Source organism: Capricornis sumatraensis, chromosome 4 (assembly GCF_032405125.1).
Source record: "Capricornis sumatraensis isolate serow.1 chromosome 4, serow.2, whole genome shotgun sequence".
Lineage (NCBI taxonomy): Eukaryota > Metazoa > Chordata > Mammalia > Artiodactyla > Bovidae > Capricornis > Capricornis sumatraensis.
Genome location: NC_091072.1, coordinates 11,436,532 through 11,452,635, shown reverse-complemented (window position 1 = coordinate 11,452,635; position 16,104 = coordinate 11,436,532). Strand labels below are relative to the sequence as shown.

At 50.4% G+C, this 16,104-nt stretch overlaps 1 protein-coding gene across 2 annotated transcripts in view; it reads left to right on the top strand.

The window, feature by feature from the left end:
• Window positions 1-470: 470 nt before the first annotated feature.
• The window catches only part of PLEKHA2 (pleckstrin homology domain containing A2), a 61,248-nt gene continuing 45,614 nt past the window's right edge, over window positions 471-16,104 (top strand). Inside the window, exons 1-2 of one of the 2 annotated variants that reach the window (XM_068971319.1) lie at window positions 471-640; window positions 14,008-14,171. In XM_068971319.1, coding sequence (XP_068827420.1) covers window positions 14,031-14,171 — 141 coding nt within the window. In that variant the 5' untranslated portion in view covers window positions 471-640; window positions 14,008-14,030. Of the gene's footprint in view, window positions 641-920; window positions 998-14,007; window positions 14,172-16,104 lie in introns of those variants that run through there. The other variant, XM_068971317.1, reaches the window with a different exon arrangement.

Below are 16,104 nucleotides of genomic sequence, written 5' to 3'. Positions count from 1 at the left end.
AAAGACTCGGGGTCCGACGGAGGACCGCCTGAAGTCTCTGGAGGAGAGGGTTGGGGAAGAAGAAATGGAGTCAAGAGTGAGCCCGCGCTCCGGCTTGCCTCCCTCCCCCAAGGATGCTCTCATCCCGGGGCCCCCTTCCCACTCGGACACCTGCTGCCCGGCGTCCGAGGCAGGGCCTCTCTCCGCCAGGCTGGCTTCCCGGCCCGCGTCCCACCTGCTCGGCCGCCCCCCGCGGGCGAGGGCGAGGGTTGGGGGGGGGGGTGATCCCGGCACCCAGCCTTGGGGGCCGCCGCCGGGCTTCCCGCCCCCGCGAGGTCCGCGCCCCCGGCCGCCCCGGCACCCCTCTCCTCCCCCGGCGGGCTCGGCGGAGCTTTGTACTCACATCCGGGGCTGGGTTTTGCTTTAATGCGAAACGTAATTAACCCGGAAAAAAGGGCCGAGAGACAAGAGAGAAGGAGGGAGTGAGGGCTCGGGGGCAGAAGAGCAGGAGGAGCCAGAGGCCCCCGAGAGTTTGGCGGCGACAGAGACCACCTCCCGTCCCCTCCGTCCCCCCGAGAGCGACGGCCCGGAGGGCCCGAGAGGCGCTTCCAGCCGGATGTAACGCGCGCACCCTGCCCGAGCCCCGGCCGTGCGCGGCGGGGTAAGTGGGGTGCCCGCGCCGGCCGGGGCGCGCGCCGCCGGGGCCGGCAGGGAGGCAAGGCGGCGGGTGGGAGGGTGCCCACCTGGGGACCCAGGACCCCGGGGCGGGTCGCCACCGCCTCCGGCCGCCTCCGATGGCCCCCGGGGAGCCCGCAGGGTAGCCCCCCCTTCGGCCCTCGGGAGCGTCCGGGGTGGCCAAGGTCGCCGCCGCCAGGGGTCGGGCTGCGGGGGTGGGGCCGCCGACTGGGTGGGGGCGGGTGTTCTGCCGAGCTGCGATTTCTCACGTTTGCAGCGGCGAAACTTCTCGGCGGGTTCTGGCGCTGGGGTAGCCGCCCTGCAACGACTGCCCGGGCTGCAGGTAGGGGAGGCAAGCGGACGACGTCCAGGCAAGTCCCCCGGGGCACGGATGGGGCCTCGGAGACGCATCTTTCTCTTCCCGTGTTAGCCTTATTCCGTGGCAGGCCTAGAACGCTCTCCAGGGAGATCCCGCCCCTGCCCAGTGGGCCCAGCCCGAGCGCCCTCGGGCTTCTGGACCTGCGGGCTCTGGGCTGACTTGCAGGAAACGGCCCTAAAATGCCGGTGGGGTGCTAGATTGGGGAAAGCAGGCAAGGGGATCTGGCTGGCTGTCTCATCAACTTCTTCCCCTCCACCTTACACGCTTCCCTCTTCTGCTCCAGTTCTAAAGACTATTAATGCATCGATTTAAAAAAAATAAAAAAAGAGGAAAGGGAAAAGAGAGGCAGTGTAGGAACGAAAAGTGTGCAGACACGTCCAGAGAGGAGGCGCGGCCGGGCCATCTCCCCCGAGGCGGTCACATCTCCTCCCCAGGCCAGCCCTGCCCCCAGCCCCTCGCGGGGAGGTTTCCTTCCTACTTGGTGCATCTTCCCCTTCTAACTCCTCTCGCGCCCCTCCCACCCCTCTGTCTTTCTTTCGGACTCCAAATGGGGATTTTCGGAGGAGAGCAAACAGCGGAGCAGGGGGAGGGGACGGGCCTTCTACCCGGACGCCAGCTGTGGCTCCTGGCGGAAGGGGGAGGGGGCGCCTCGGGCCGCCGAGGGGTGGGTGCGCTTGGGCTGAAGTTCCAACACTGTACTCCTGTTGTGTTCAATGTATCTAAGTCAGCCACCCCTCCCCCGCGCCGCACCCCACCCCCCCTCTTTCCTCCTTTCTGAAGCTTCATCATCTTTCTTTCTTGGGGAGCAGAGCCTTCCGAAACAGTAAGGCCAAAGATCTGGGAAGAGTAGTGTTTGTTTTCTGTTTCAGTTACATTCAATGGGTATTTTTTGGGTAATTAAGACGCCGAAGACGGTGCTGAACGAAAGATAGCCTCTGTCTTCAGGGGGCTTACCACCTGAGGAGGCCAGAGGAGATCCACCGGTATTTAAAACAGTGCAGATTGTGAAAATGGAGATCCAGCATGCTTTGAGAAGCCAGAGGCTTTAAATTTTTTTAAATTAATTACTTAATTTTTAGAATTAATGTTTGCCTGTGCTAGGTCTTCCTTGCTTCCAGGGCTTTCCTCCAGTTGCGGCAATGGGGGAGGTTGGCGGGGGGACTGCTCTTCTAGTGGGCTTCCCGTTTCGGTGGCCCCTCTCCTTGGGGAGTCCTGGCTCTAGGGTGCAGGGGCTTCAGTAGTTGTGGTTCCCGGGCTCTAGAGGAGAGGATCAGTGGTTGTGGTGCAGGGTCTTACTTGCCCCATGCCATGTGGGATCTTCCTCAACCAGGGATCGAACCCATGTCTCCTGTACTGGCAGGCAGATTCTTTACTACTGAGCAACCAGGGAAGCCCAAGAAGCCAGAGGCTTTTTAAAAAAAACCCAACTTCATCCTTTTTCAGACATTTGCCTTCTCTGTTGTGTCCCACTTGAATGCAGGTGACTTTGGCCCTAGCTTGTAGTCTAGACTCTGTGCCAGCCTGGTGGTGTATGACATCTGCTAGGTTCTAAGTAAATGTTTGTTGAATGAATGAGTGACCGACTGCAAGCACAGGAATTGTGTGCCCCGTCCAAATGGGAGAGTGCAGTGTGAAAGTGCCTCGGACTGGTTCAAGCGGGTTTGTGAGGATTTATCTCTGATGTTGCCTTTGGACCTAAGTGCCCTTTGCCCTCTTTGTAAGCCCTGCTTTTTTTTTTTTTTATTAAATTAAGTCTCATATTGACAATATATAGCTGATACTTTATTTTTAAAATATTTTATTTATTTTTGGCTGCACTGGGTTGCTGGGTGTGGGCTTTGTCGAGTTGCGGGGGCCGGGGGTTACCCTTTGTTGTGGTGCAGGGCTTCTCATTGTGGTGACTTTCCTTCTTGTGGAGCATCTAGAGCCCAGGCTCAGTAGTTGCAGTGTGCGGTTGGCCCACAGCTTGTGGGATCTTCCAGGACCAGGGATCGAACCCGTGTCCCCTGCATTGGCAGGTGGATTCTTAACCTCTGGACCCCCAGGGAAGTCCTAAGCCCCGCTTTTGACAAGTGTGTGTGGCACTCCTACTGCTGGGAGACTTGCTCACTTCACAGGTGGGTGGGTGATCACCTGGGTGTGGATCAAGAAGCCACCTGCCCTTTGGTGGAGAGTCTGCAACCCTTTTCTTTTGCCATTGGCGCTTGCTTCTCTCTTCTGTATAAGGAAGTGGGGCCTGCAAATCCCGTCATGTCATCATAGTGTGCTGAACTGTTCTCAGCTCAGTATTTCCCCCCGAGGTTAAAATAAATACTGGAGATATGCTGCTTTTGGTTGGTGCGTGCTTGTGGAGCAATTCTGCAAAAAATGAAAAGGGCGAAGCTTCAGCGCTATCACCCAAGCCCCTCTGAACAGCCTGCCTGCTGGCTTGCCTGATATTTGCTGTAAGTGCTGGGTCACTAAGGAGCCCAGATCAGCAGGGGGATGGTTTTCGGATGTGCATTCAGCTGGCGCTTTGTGGATCTCTGGTCTTCTTCGTGGGGCAGGTAGACAGGTGATGTTACTGTAACATCACTGTAACATCACATTAGATGTTACTGTGGCCCCAGTGCAGTAAATATCTCTTTGGTTTCCCTGAAACTGTGGCGTTGCTTATTCCGGCTGACATAGTCCTGGCATTTGGAAAAGATGGTCTGGGTGCTGGGATGCTGCTTTTCCCTGCCTCTTTCCTCCTCCACCACGAGCAGCTGTTGTTGTTCAGTTGCTCAGTCGTGTCTGACTCTTTGCAGCCCCATGGACTGCAGCACACCAGGCTTCCCTGTCCTTTACTGTCTCCCAGAGTTTGCTCAAACTCATGTTCATCAAGTCAGTGATGTCATCCAACCACCTCATCCTCTGTCATCCCCTTCACCTCCTGCCCTCAATCTTTTCTGGCATCAGGGTCTTTTCCAGTGAGTCGGCTCTTTGCATCAGGTGGCCAAAGTGTTGGAGCTTCAGCGTCAGCATGAGTGAGCACTTGGGGCCGCCTTACTTTCAGTTTTCCGTGCATCTTGGTGAGCTGGAGAGGACTCCGGTGGTCCCATCTGTTAGGCTTTGGAAAGGAAGAGAGCAGAGCAAATATTGTAGTGCGACAGCAAGAGAAGACTGCTAGCTCTGTTTGATACAAGCTCATCACTGAGCCAGGGAATTGGCCATGGTGGGGCGATGGGGTAGGAGGGATGGGTCTCCACAGGCTGGTGGCTGGTGCGGTGGGGCAGTAACTGGAAGACTCCATTGACCTTTACTCTGAATCTTGGGTTGCTCTGCTCTCCCCTCCCCTGGTCCCTGCTGGTAAAACCATCCACCCTTTTGGGCTTTATAACTTCTCTCTCTCCTGGAAGCCTTTTCTTTACCCTTGACCCCCATTGATTAAATTGATGTGCAGAAGATTAAAGACTGAATTGGGCTCTTTCTTCCGGGGAGGTGGGGGAGATCCACGCCTGCTGGGACAGGAGCTTCCAACATTGCCCAGGGCGGCAGGAGGCTTTCAGGTCTGGACCTTTGTGCCAGTAGAGGCCGGCCAGCTGAGATAAGGAGGGTGGGAAGTGAGGTCCCCTTCTCCTTGAGACACACGATAGTTAAAGGGCAAAGGTGAGGGCTTGCTCTCCCATCAGTGCAGACTCCATTTGGCCGTCCACTTGCAGAGAGCATCTATGATACCTCCCTCCTCACCCCCACCCCCACCCTCCCACCACACCCCCCCTCACCAACCCGGGCTGAGCAAGAGGTGGCTCCAGAGTCCCTTTCCTGGCACCTGATTGCAGGCCTGGGTCTGTGAACCTGTTGGGTGACCTGGCCCACATGAATCCCATGGATCTCTTGCACTTTTTTCAATAACTTCTTGGAGAAATTTATAGGTGAGAAATATGATGGTTCTCCGAGGAGAACATTCAAATGAGACAGCTCGTTTGAATCCTTGTGAAAGATTCCAGCATCACTGCTTTCTCAGTGGGATTTGCTTACTGATATTGGAGAGTCAGTCTGGCAGCTGTCCGCCCTGTTTAAACTAGCGATGGGAGTCATATACTACTTGTTAGGCACTCCACACCTACCCAACCACACACACACACACACACACACACACACACACACACACACACACACACATTTACCCAGTGCTTCGACTTTACCAGACCTCCTGTTAAGCACTTTTCACACATTATTTTGTTTAATCCACACGGCAGCCTTTGAAGTCGGTACAGCAGTTCTCTCCATTTTGCACACGAGGAAACAGACCCCGGAAAGTTAAGTCTCATCTGTCTGGCTCTGAGACCCACGGTCTTTCCCTTTACCCCAGCACGTCGGTGAAGTCAGCACGCCCTCTTCTTGCAAGAGTTTCATCAGATGCACTCTAACCGACTCATCGCTGTCATCTGCACATCCTCTGGGCCACACCCAGCTCTTCCTACTTCCCTGCTTCCCGGGATGGAGCCCAAGGCATTTAGACTAGCAGGCTTAGGCTGTTTATACTCTCCAAGCACCTTGCAAAAGGCTAGTACCTGGGGGAAATAAGGATGCTCTCTTTGCTGCTACCATTAGGAAGCCCTACAGCGAAAATGAACCGTTGAATCTTCTAACTGAGGGACTGTCACATTCTGAAAGTGGAAAATCTCAGTTTCTATAGGCTATTTATAGCCCCCGCCCCCCCACCCCTATCCCCTTGGCTGCTTCCAGTGCTGTGAATTCCCTGGGGTTAGGAACCTTGAGTCAAAGGCAGACCTTTGCTTCCTGCCAGCTCCATCCAGCAACCACATTTTCTCTGAACAGAGATGAGGCTGTTCAGAGAGATCATGAGTATGTAAAATATTTTGTCATTTTCAGTATCAGTATTCAGTCATTTCTGCGTTTCTCCAGCATTCCCCCCCCTCCCCGAAAACTTTCCTTGAGTGTTTCTTGCCTCCATTCAGGGTTCTCGGGTCCACTGGGGACTGGGCACCTTTTCCTCCCCTCCCCATTCCTGTGGATGTCTGCATTCCTCAGCCTGTTCTTCCGCTGGGAATGTGTTCTCAGGACATTCCCTTCTCTCGCACATTATTCTCCAGCCTCAGACTATTTGGAATGTGCTCTTACGACAGTTTCAGAATGCAGTGATATTATAGCCATAGGAAATAGATGTTCCCACACTTTCAAAGTTGGACTCTTTGGCCCAGTCTCAGGGCTGGGTTGCCAAATAGATGTTGCTTGTGTTGTTGTTATTATTGCTGTTGTGTTTTTACTGGGTCCCTGAGTGTTGCTGGGCCCTCCACAATGCACCCTAATGTAGGCTGGAGTATTGAAACACAGGCGACCTCTCTGATCGTCTGGCCCAGCGTTTTCTAACTCCACAGCCCAGTTCCTGTCTGCTCATTACAGCCCTTGCTGAGACCTCTGATGTCATTTCCTGATTCACTTTCTCCTGTAGAAGTTTAGCAATTTCCTGCGGTGTCCCTCTCGCTCACCACCGATGCTGCCGTCCCCAGCTCTATCCTGGAGGGTGACAAGACAGCACAAGAAACACCTTCCTGACTTTTTTTCTGAAGCAGAAACCTTGGAATTCCCTGTCCTGCTAACACCAAGTCACATGAAAGAAAAATCTCCAAATGTACAAATGGATGAATGTATTTTTTTTTTTTTTTTTCAGTTCTGAACTGCAGGAGATTATAGTGGATTATTTCATCCTGGGACCAGTACCGTTTAAGGCTTTATCTCTGTTATCACTTCTGTCGTTTGTATTTATCTCAGAAGTATCAGACCAATCAGGCAGATGACTATCCCTTATTTCCCTCTATTTTTTTTTTTTTTCTGTATCTTCAAACCCATGATCTTAAAAATAAGACATCCAGTACACTAAGCCGGAGCTTTCATGACTTAATAGCTCTTTAGCTTTTCTTTAAAAACTCTGTTTATCCACCTTTTCATTCATTTGTCTAAACATTTAGCTTAAACATGTCAGTCTCATCTCCCAGAGTTCAAGAAGGAAAATTCCACTGGGTCGGGGGGGGGGTGGTCTTTGTTGGGGGTCCTTGCTTCCCTTCCCCAGAGCACTTGGTGGGCTGTGTCGCAGAGGTCACAGAGGCTGTATCACAGAGGCTGTGTCGCAGAGGGTGTAGCAGCAGCAGGAGCGAGGCACTGACTTGGCTGTGAATCTTCAGCTGACCCCCAGGACAGGGGCTCCTTTTATGAAGACCAGAGAGCAAAGAACCAAACCCACAAGGGAAAGAAAGAGCCTCTCTTAGAGGAGGTTGCAATAGGAAGTAAGAAACCCAACTAGGTTGGAGGGCGCCAAAGCCCTCTGGGTAGGTACCAAGCTTTTAAGCAGTTGTGATGGGTAGAATAGGGCTTTATTAGAGTTAAGACTTTGAAACACCAAGAAGTCCCAAGAGAGCTATAATTTAAGTACGGTTTTGCTTCTTTATGGACTCTGGAGAATTGAGAAATTTTTCTCAGCTTCAAAACTTCTACACTGGGGATGGGGGTATGTGTGAAGTTAAATAGCTTTCCTCCCTGCTAAATAAAGTAACATGTACTTCCTGTATAAAAATTTGGAAAATATGAAAAACATACAGATATAGATAAAATTTGCCCATGACCTATGGATAATAGCTGCTAATATTTTAGTGTCTGGATGTCAGTCTTTTTCTATCCAAATACAGAAATATAAAAACAATATTTAGAGGCCTTGGGTTCATATTCAAAGTTGTGTTATTGTATCTTAAAGCTTATGGTGAGTTTTTCCCTAATTTATTTAAAATTATGTGAAAACATAGTTTTTTAACGATTGTGCAGCATTTCCTTATGTGAATATCCGGTCACTTCTTATTACCTAATCATTGGAATGTTCAGGGTATTTCCAACTTTTTTGTCACTATAATTTCAGTTGTAGTTGCCATCTTTAATTTTAATCTGTATTTGCATCTTTGTTTATTTACTTGGATGGAATGCTGGAAGTAGAATTATTGGGTCAGAGGATATAAACTGTGCATTTTTGTTTCAAATTGCCCTCTTGTTTCATATTGCCAAGTTTCTTTCCAGAAAGGTTGCTACTCCTGTCCCGGGTGTGTGAAAATTCTAGGCAGTGTCCTCAAGTAGATGTCATGTGTTTCCGGCTTCAGCCCTCTTACTTTTCTTCCCCACTGGTGCATCAGTCTTCTGCTGGGACATGTTCTACTTTCTTGGGGTCTTGGTCCCAGTGATCTATTATATATATATATTTTAAATTAAAAAATATTTATTTATTTGGCCGTGCCAGGCCTTAGTTGCAGTGCCTGTCCTCTGGTTTCCTGATTAGGGATTGAACCCAGGACTCCTGCGTTGGGAGTGTGGAGTCTGGACCACCAGGGAAGTCCTAGTTATCTGTTAGATATTAATGAGCCTGATGAAGATGTCAGTTGCCTCAGTTCCTAGGGGACGATTTTATTGGCTTGAATCTCCTCCTGTGACGGAGCCAAATGCCCTGGAAGGAGCAGTGGAGCGACGTTTGGGACAGGGGTGTTGCCCGATGCGCTCATCTCGATGAAAGGTGGGCAGCCATTGACTACTTCTCCTGACCTTTATCTCATCAGCGGGCAAGTGTTGGCCAGGAATTCCGGGTTAGGCCAGGTTGGCATTTAACTCATTTTCTGCTGCTGATCAGCAGGCAAACTCCACGCAAAGTCCCTTTCTTTCTAAAAGTTTCACTTTTATCATGAATTAAATATTTAACATATTTTCACCTGCAGCACATACTTGGAAACTTACAAGATTATGTAAAACTTGTCTCTTTTACTTTTCATTATGAACCAGTGTTTTCTTACTTGGATTATGTGAAGCCATGTTTTGGTTTTGTTTGACGTGTGTGTGTGTGTGTGTGTGTCTGTGTGAAAGGGAGAGAGAGGAAGAAAAATGGATTGTGTGCACACATAATTTTGATTTTCATTAAACAAAGTCTAGGAAGGAAGATGAAGCAGGAAGCGAACATGAGAAAATGTTCTGCCTCCCTGGCGTCGTTATATATTTAAACTAGCCACAGTTGAAAATAAGAACATTCAGTGTATGTAGGATTATAGCAGTGTAACAATATGTTGCTGGCTGCAATGTAAACAGATGAAATAATTTTAGAAAGCAATTTTGTAATGGGTGTCAAGAGTTATAAAAGATCATAACCTATGATCTAGTCTTATTATGACTTAGAATTTATGTGGTATCCAAGTGCAAAAGAAGAAACAACGTATAAAAACATGAATTTTAGCATTAGAAAAATTGGACATCATCTAACTGTCTAATCATGGAGACATGGTTTAAGTAAATTATAGTAAGTCCAGTCCAGTGATGTTATGCAACCATTAGAAACACTGATTATAAAGACAGGGTAGGAACATGGAACATGTTTATGACATAATTGAAAGTTTTAAGAAGGTTGATTATGTGGATAGGGGCATGAAAAAGCATGCAAAAGTGTAAACGATTGGCTGGAGTGATTTTTTTTAATGCCAGCATTGTTATATGGTGAGTTTTGCACGAACAGAAAACACTAGGGAGGGTGGCGTGCTTTGGAAGGAGAGGGTGCTGAAGGGGGTGTACTGAGGGCCCTTCCTGCACACAGTTTGCCCTCCGTGCGTTGAGCTCCTTGCTAGGTGGTCTTGGCATTGCAGGTGGAGGGGCTGGCCTGAGCGAATGCTGCCTGGTGGTCTGACCCGACAATGAGAACACTTGCCATGTTGTCCCAAGAGATGGGACCAGAGTCATTGTCTGGTTGAGGGTCCCAGGATACGGAGTGTGTGTGGGGGGCAACTTCTGGGACGTATCCCCCAGTGTTGCCATTTACCTTTTATTTTTACTTTGGGGAACTTGGTTAAAATGAAGAGTTTACAGGACAGGCTAGACTGTTACACCTGAGGAGTGTCATGAGAGCTGGGAAGGACGTTTTGAAGGGGTGAGAGTATGTGCGTGTTTCATCAAGGTGTCCTTCCCCCTTACGGACTGGGGGCTCTTTGTCCCCTCCAGGCCAGATGGTTGGGGCTGGGCCAGGGGCGTGGGGGGCTGGAGGCAGAGTGAATTGTCTTTGAGGAGCCTCTGCGGGAAAAAGGGGAGCAGCCCCCGGAGACTTGGTTGATGATGGAGGCAGGCTGAAGAGGTAGGGAGAGGGGATTTGGAGTCAGGGGCGGCTGGCGCCCTGTACCAAATCTTAGCAGCTGCTGGGACGAGGATGCGCTGCCAGAAGACCGGGCTCAGGACCTCAGGTTTGCGTGTCACTCCTGTGTGGGTTGATCTAACCACATTTCTGTGTGATGCTTCGTTCTCCTGCCGCTCATTCTGTGTCCCCCCACCCCTCCCACCTCCCACAGGATGATGAGCTCTGTGACTCAGCTGCTTCTTAGGACATCTGAGCAGCTTTTTTTCGCTCCCCCGCCCCGCCTCCCCGGGCTAGAACCACACTCAGGAGATACGTAACCAAAATTCTTCTTTTTATTGTCTTGCCTTTTGATCCCTGTGAGTCCTCTCCCTCCCTTGAAAAAAGTGAAAGTGAATTGCTCAGTGATGCTGGACTGTGCGACCCCATGGACTGTAGCTTGCCAGGCTCCTCTATGCATGGGGATTCTCCAGGCAAGAATACTGGAGTGAGTTGCCATGCCCTTCTCCAGGGAATCTTCCCGACCTAAGGATCAAACCTGGGTTTCCTGCATTGCAGGCAGATTCTTTACCAGCTGAGCCACCTGGAAAGCCCACCCTTGGATCCATGCAGATAGGCAGCCCCCTGTTCACAAATGTTGATGGTGGAAAGAGTTTCTTCTCTGGCCTCTGACTTCGGTAAAAGACACTGATTAATCCTGTGGGCTAAAGAGAGGATATTGGAAAGGAAGCGTGAAGACAGATGCCAGTATTTTGGTCGACTGTGTTATCCGCTGCAGTTTATACCCTTCCTCTTAGAGATGTCCCAGGAGTGATGACAGCCCCGAAGCCCCTGGAACCTCTGTCGCTGTGGCCGGGCTGGCATCATGAGAATTTGCTGAGCTTTCCTGGGGGATGGGTGTACACTTACTGCAGGGCTGACCCAGCCTTTCTGCCCAGGACTCCTGATTTCCCCTGATTCCCTGGGGGAAGCTGCATCCTTTCTCAGGGATCCATCCACTTCCTCTCCAACCAGCCTCTGACCTCTCTCCCCCCATCTTTGACCTGGCATCTGCAAGACTTGAAGTCCCTCCCGTGGCATTCGTTTCTTAACCATTGGCTTAAAAAGCCCATCTCATCTCCCTTTCCTGAACTCACTGCCGGGCCAGTTGTGAGACTAGAGCTGGGATGGAGGCTTAGTTTGGGAAGCTGCCCACAGGGACCTCAGACCACATGATGCACTGTGTGCGGGGAAGCGGGGTGTCTCCCCCACCCCCACTCTTGGGGTCCCTCTGCCATCTTCTAAAACCTCTTCTTTCCACTTTCTCTCCCTTTCTCATCGCTTCTTTTACTCTCTCTTTCTAGCTGTGCTGTTTCATCTTTGTCCTGTTTCTCTGGCCCGCTATATTTTTTGTACCCCATCATTACTTAGTGAGTTACCACCAGATCCCTGACCTGTCTGCCTCCTGCCTGAATCGTCTGCCCCACGGCCCAATTTCTGCCTGACCTTACCTAGAATCTGGGATTTGCTCTTCCCTGGCATCTTGGTGTGTGAGCAGAGTATTTTTTTCCCTTGGGACAGCCTCTCAGCTGCGCAGGGCCCCTTAGAGAGTCCATCACGGCATCATCAACATCTTTAGAATCCGCCTCACCTTTTGGGAATGCGTGTCTCTGCCTGTGGGACTTTCCTCCTGGCCTGGAGGCCTGCGGGTGTGGCATCTCCGCTCACAGGCTAACCCAGGGTCTGCAGGGCATGGCCCGAAGCCAGCCATCTCTCTGAGCTTAGTCATAGGCTCGGGGCCATGGCGGGTTTGTGTCACTGTGAATTTTGCTTTCTTGGAGCCAATGCCATTCTCTCAATTCATCCCACCCTCTCCTTCCCCCACTGTGTCCACAGGTCTGTTTCCTGTGTCTATTCAAGTGGGACCACGGGTGGGTGCCGTCTGTCCCCAAGGGTCTGACAGTCGCGTGGGGTTTTCTAACCCCCGGGCATTGCATCCCACTTCTGCAGTGTACTGTGCTCTCAGCTGGGACGTGCCTGCCTGTTGGAGGGCACTTATCCTCGTGGGGAAGAGAACGGGGCTTTTACATCGGCTAATCAGACCGGAGGAAACCAGAATTGGGGAGGCCCAGGGTGTGGCTTGTCTCAAATCGCTGGACCCTGTTCTGCAATCAGGGGAGCTGTTTGCAGATGGATGTTCTTCTGCTCTCTCACTCTTCCAATGACAAATGGCTTCTGGGAAATAGTGAAGTGAAGGAAGTGAGGCCGGGGCTGAGGCCTCTGGGGGCTGCTCTCTGCACCTGAATTCCCAGCAGAGTTTATCCAAGTGTTTGTACTGGAGCTTAAGTCCTTTCTGGACTTCCCTGGTGGCTCCGTGGTAAAGAAGCCATCTGCTTTGCAAGAGATTCCGGAGACATGGGTTTGATACCTGGGTCGGGAAGATCCCTTGGAGAAGGGCATGGCAACCCACTCCAGTTTTCTTGCTTGGAGAATCCCATGGACAGAGGAGCCTGGCGGGCTACAGTCCACAGGGTTGGAAAGAGTTGGACACAACTGAAGCAACTGAGCAGTAATTCTTTCTGTGATATTTTCTTTACATGTAAAGTTGGGTTATGACCTACTTTACAAGGCTTTTCTGAAAAGTGATAATAATGCTTAGTGTTTATCAGTGCTTCATGTCTGCCAAGCATTTCAGTTCAGTTCAGTCTCTCACCTGTGTCTGACTGTTTGCAGCACCATGGACTGTAGCACACCAGGCTTCCCTGTCCATCACCAACTCCTGGAGCTTACTCAGACTCATGCTCATCAAGTCGGTGATGCCATCCAACCATCTCATCCTCTGTCATGCCCTTCTCCTCCTGCCTTCAATCTTTCCCAGCATCAGGGTCTTTTCAAATAAATCAGTTCATCGCATCAGGTGGCTGAACTATTGGAGCTTCAACATCAGTCCTTTCAATGAACACCCAGGGCTGATCTCCTTTAGAATGGACTGATTGGATCTCCTTGCAGTCCAAGGGACTCTCAAGAGTCTTCTCCAACACCACAGTTCAAAAGCATCAATTCTTCGGCACTCAGCTTTCTTCACAGTCCAACTCTCACATCCATACATGACCACTGGAAAAACCATAGCCTTGACTAGACGGACCTTTGTTGGCAAAGTAATGTCTCTGCTTTTCAATATGCTATCTAGGTTGGTCATAACTTTTCTTCCAAGGAGTAAGCGTCTTTTAATTTCATGGCTGCAGTCAGCATCTGCAGTGATTTTGGAGCCCCCCAAAATAAAGTCTGACACTGTTTCCACTGTTTCCCCATCTATTTCCCATGAAGTGATGGGACCAGATGCCATGATCTTCGTTTTCTGAATGTTGAGCTTTAAGCCAACTTTTTCACTCTCCTCTTTCACTTTCATCAAGAGGCTTTTTAGTTCCTCCTCACTTTCTGCCATAAGGGTCCCATTACTCTCCCCATTTTACAGAGGCAAAAACTGAGGCCTGGAAAGGTTAGACAGTTTGTGGCCACACAGTCAGTAAGGGGCCAGAACTGGGAATAGAACTCAGGCCCCTGACCCAGAGTCTGGGCTTACATTCTCCGTGAGTGTGAAGATGCTTCGCACTCTGCCTGGCACATAGTGGAGCCTCAGGGAAGTTAGCTGAATACACGTTAATGGATTTTGGTGACCATTTGTGGAACAGAGTTGGTGGACGTTTCCGGAGTCTGATTGGGGTGGGATGTCTGGGGCCCTGGGGAAGAAGGATGCCTGTGGGAGAGGGTGCCGGCCTCCCTGCTGGCAGAGGTGAGTCAGCCAGAGCGAGGCACCCGCTTCGCCCTTCTTCTCACAGCCTCTCCCTTCCACCCTCCCGCCATGCAGGGTGATGTGAGCAGAGCCCAGGAATGCCTTATGTGGATCGGCAGAACCGAATCTGTGGGTTTCTGGACATCGAGGAGAATGAGAACAGCGGCAAGTTTCTGCGGAGGTACTTTATTCTGGACACGCAGGCCAACTGCCTGCTCTGGTACATGGACAACCCCCAGGTGAGAGATGGCATGGGAGGGCACAGGTGGCATGGGAGGGCACAGGTGGCTGCCCGGTCATCACTGGGGGGGTCCTCTCTCTTGGGTAGTACAGCCTACTGGTCAGAAGGGAGGGGAAAAATCCCACAACACACACACAGACACCACACACACATATAACACACACACACACAATGCAACATACACATATAACACACACAATGCACATACAACACAACGCACACAACACACAAACACAACACACAACACACATGTAACACACAACACACATGTAACACAACATACAAATACAACACACATAACACAACACAACACACAACATATAAATACAACACACACAACATACACATATAACACACAATACACACAATGTAACACATGCAACATATACACAACACATACAACATACAAATACAACACACCGCACACACCACACAATACACACTACACATGTAACACAACACACCACTCACAACACATACAATGTACACACACACCACAAGCAACACACACACACAACACATGCAATGTACGCACACAACACATACAGTACACACACATCACATATATCACACAACACACACATGCAACACACAACATACACACAACACACTCCACACAAACACACAAATACAATACACACAACACACACAACACACAACATACACAACACACGCAACATACATATGCAACACACAGAACACACACACAACACACTCCACACACACAATACGCACACACACATATACATGCACAAGAAGCCACCCCAGAATGTAGAAAAGGAAGCTCGTCTCTCCTGCCCCGTGGGGATCTGGTGTCTTTTCTCACCATCAGTAATTTTTTAAAATTTCAATATATTTTATTTAATTATAACTCTATATAGTTTAGTTATTAATGATGGCTATCATTACAACTGGCTTGCAGATTTCCCGTGAGCCAGTGTGAACTGACTCTGTCACAACTATGAAGTAGGTATTGTTATCATCTGTTTTACAGATGAGAAGATAGAGCTTCAGAGAGATTATCTGCTCTTTTTAAAAAATTAGTCTCTATTAGAGTATAGCTGCTTTACAACGTTTCTCAGTTTCTGTTGTACAGCAAAGTGAATGAGCCATACATATACCTGTGTCCCCTCTTTCTTGGATTTCCTTCCCATTTAGGTCACCACAGAGCATTGAGTTGTGGTCCAGTGGTTGAAACTCCGAGCTACCAATGCCGGGGGGTGCAGGTTCAATCCCAGCTGGGGAACTAGGATCTAGCATGCTGTGCAGTACAGCCAAAAGATTAAAATTTTTTTAAATTAACTTAAATTAACATTTGAAAAAGAGAAAGGATGCAGGAATTTCACCCTTGCAGAAGTCCAGCAGAGGCTGGCAGGGCTGGATGCTGGCTCTGGGCAGCGCTTCCTCTTTCCTCTCGGCAGGGCTGAGTCTCGTGGCCACTCTCGCTCTTCTAGTCTGGGGCCCCGCCCCAGCAGAGAATGTGACCTGGCTCCCTGAACTGGACAAAGGTTGGACCTGTTTGGATCCTGGGTGGGAGGTGACTCTAGGGGCCACCCAGTTTGCCACAGATGAGAAACAGAGGCTCACATTGGGACTGCCTTTGGCAAGCACACAGTGGAACTGGGTGCCTGGCTCGGGGTTCTGTGGGGGTCAGGCACCGAGATGGCGCCTGAGGCTCTTTAGTGCTGTGCCCGGAATCCCTTGAGTCATCACTAGTCTGGGAAAAAGTTCCCCTGCTCCTGACTGGGGATCTCAGGTCTTTTTTTTCTGGCCCCGTGAGTGCTCTTGGCTCTTTCCTTCCTGCTGCCCTGGATGGGATGGGGCCCCAGAGCCTGGCATGGCCCCTGGACCCGGCAAGGTCATGGGTCACGGCCGTGTTGGGGTTGGGGGCTGGCATGTGGCTGAGGGTCGGCTCTCGTTCAGAGATTTGG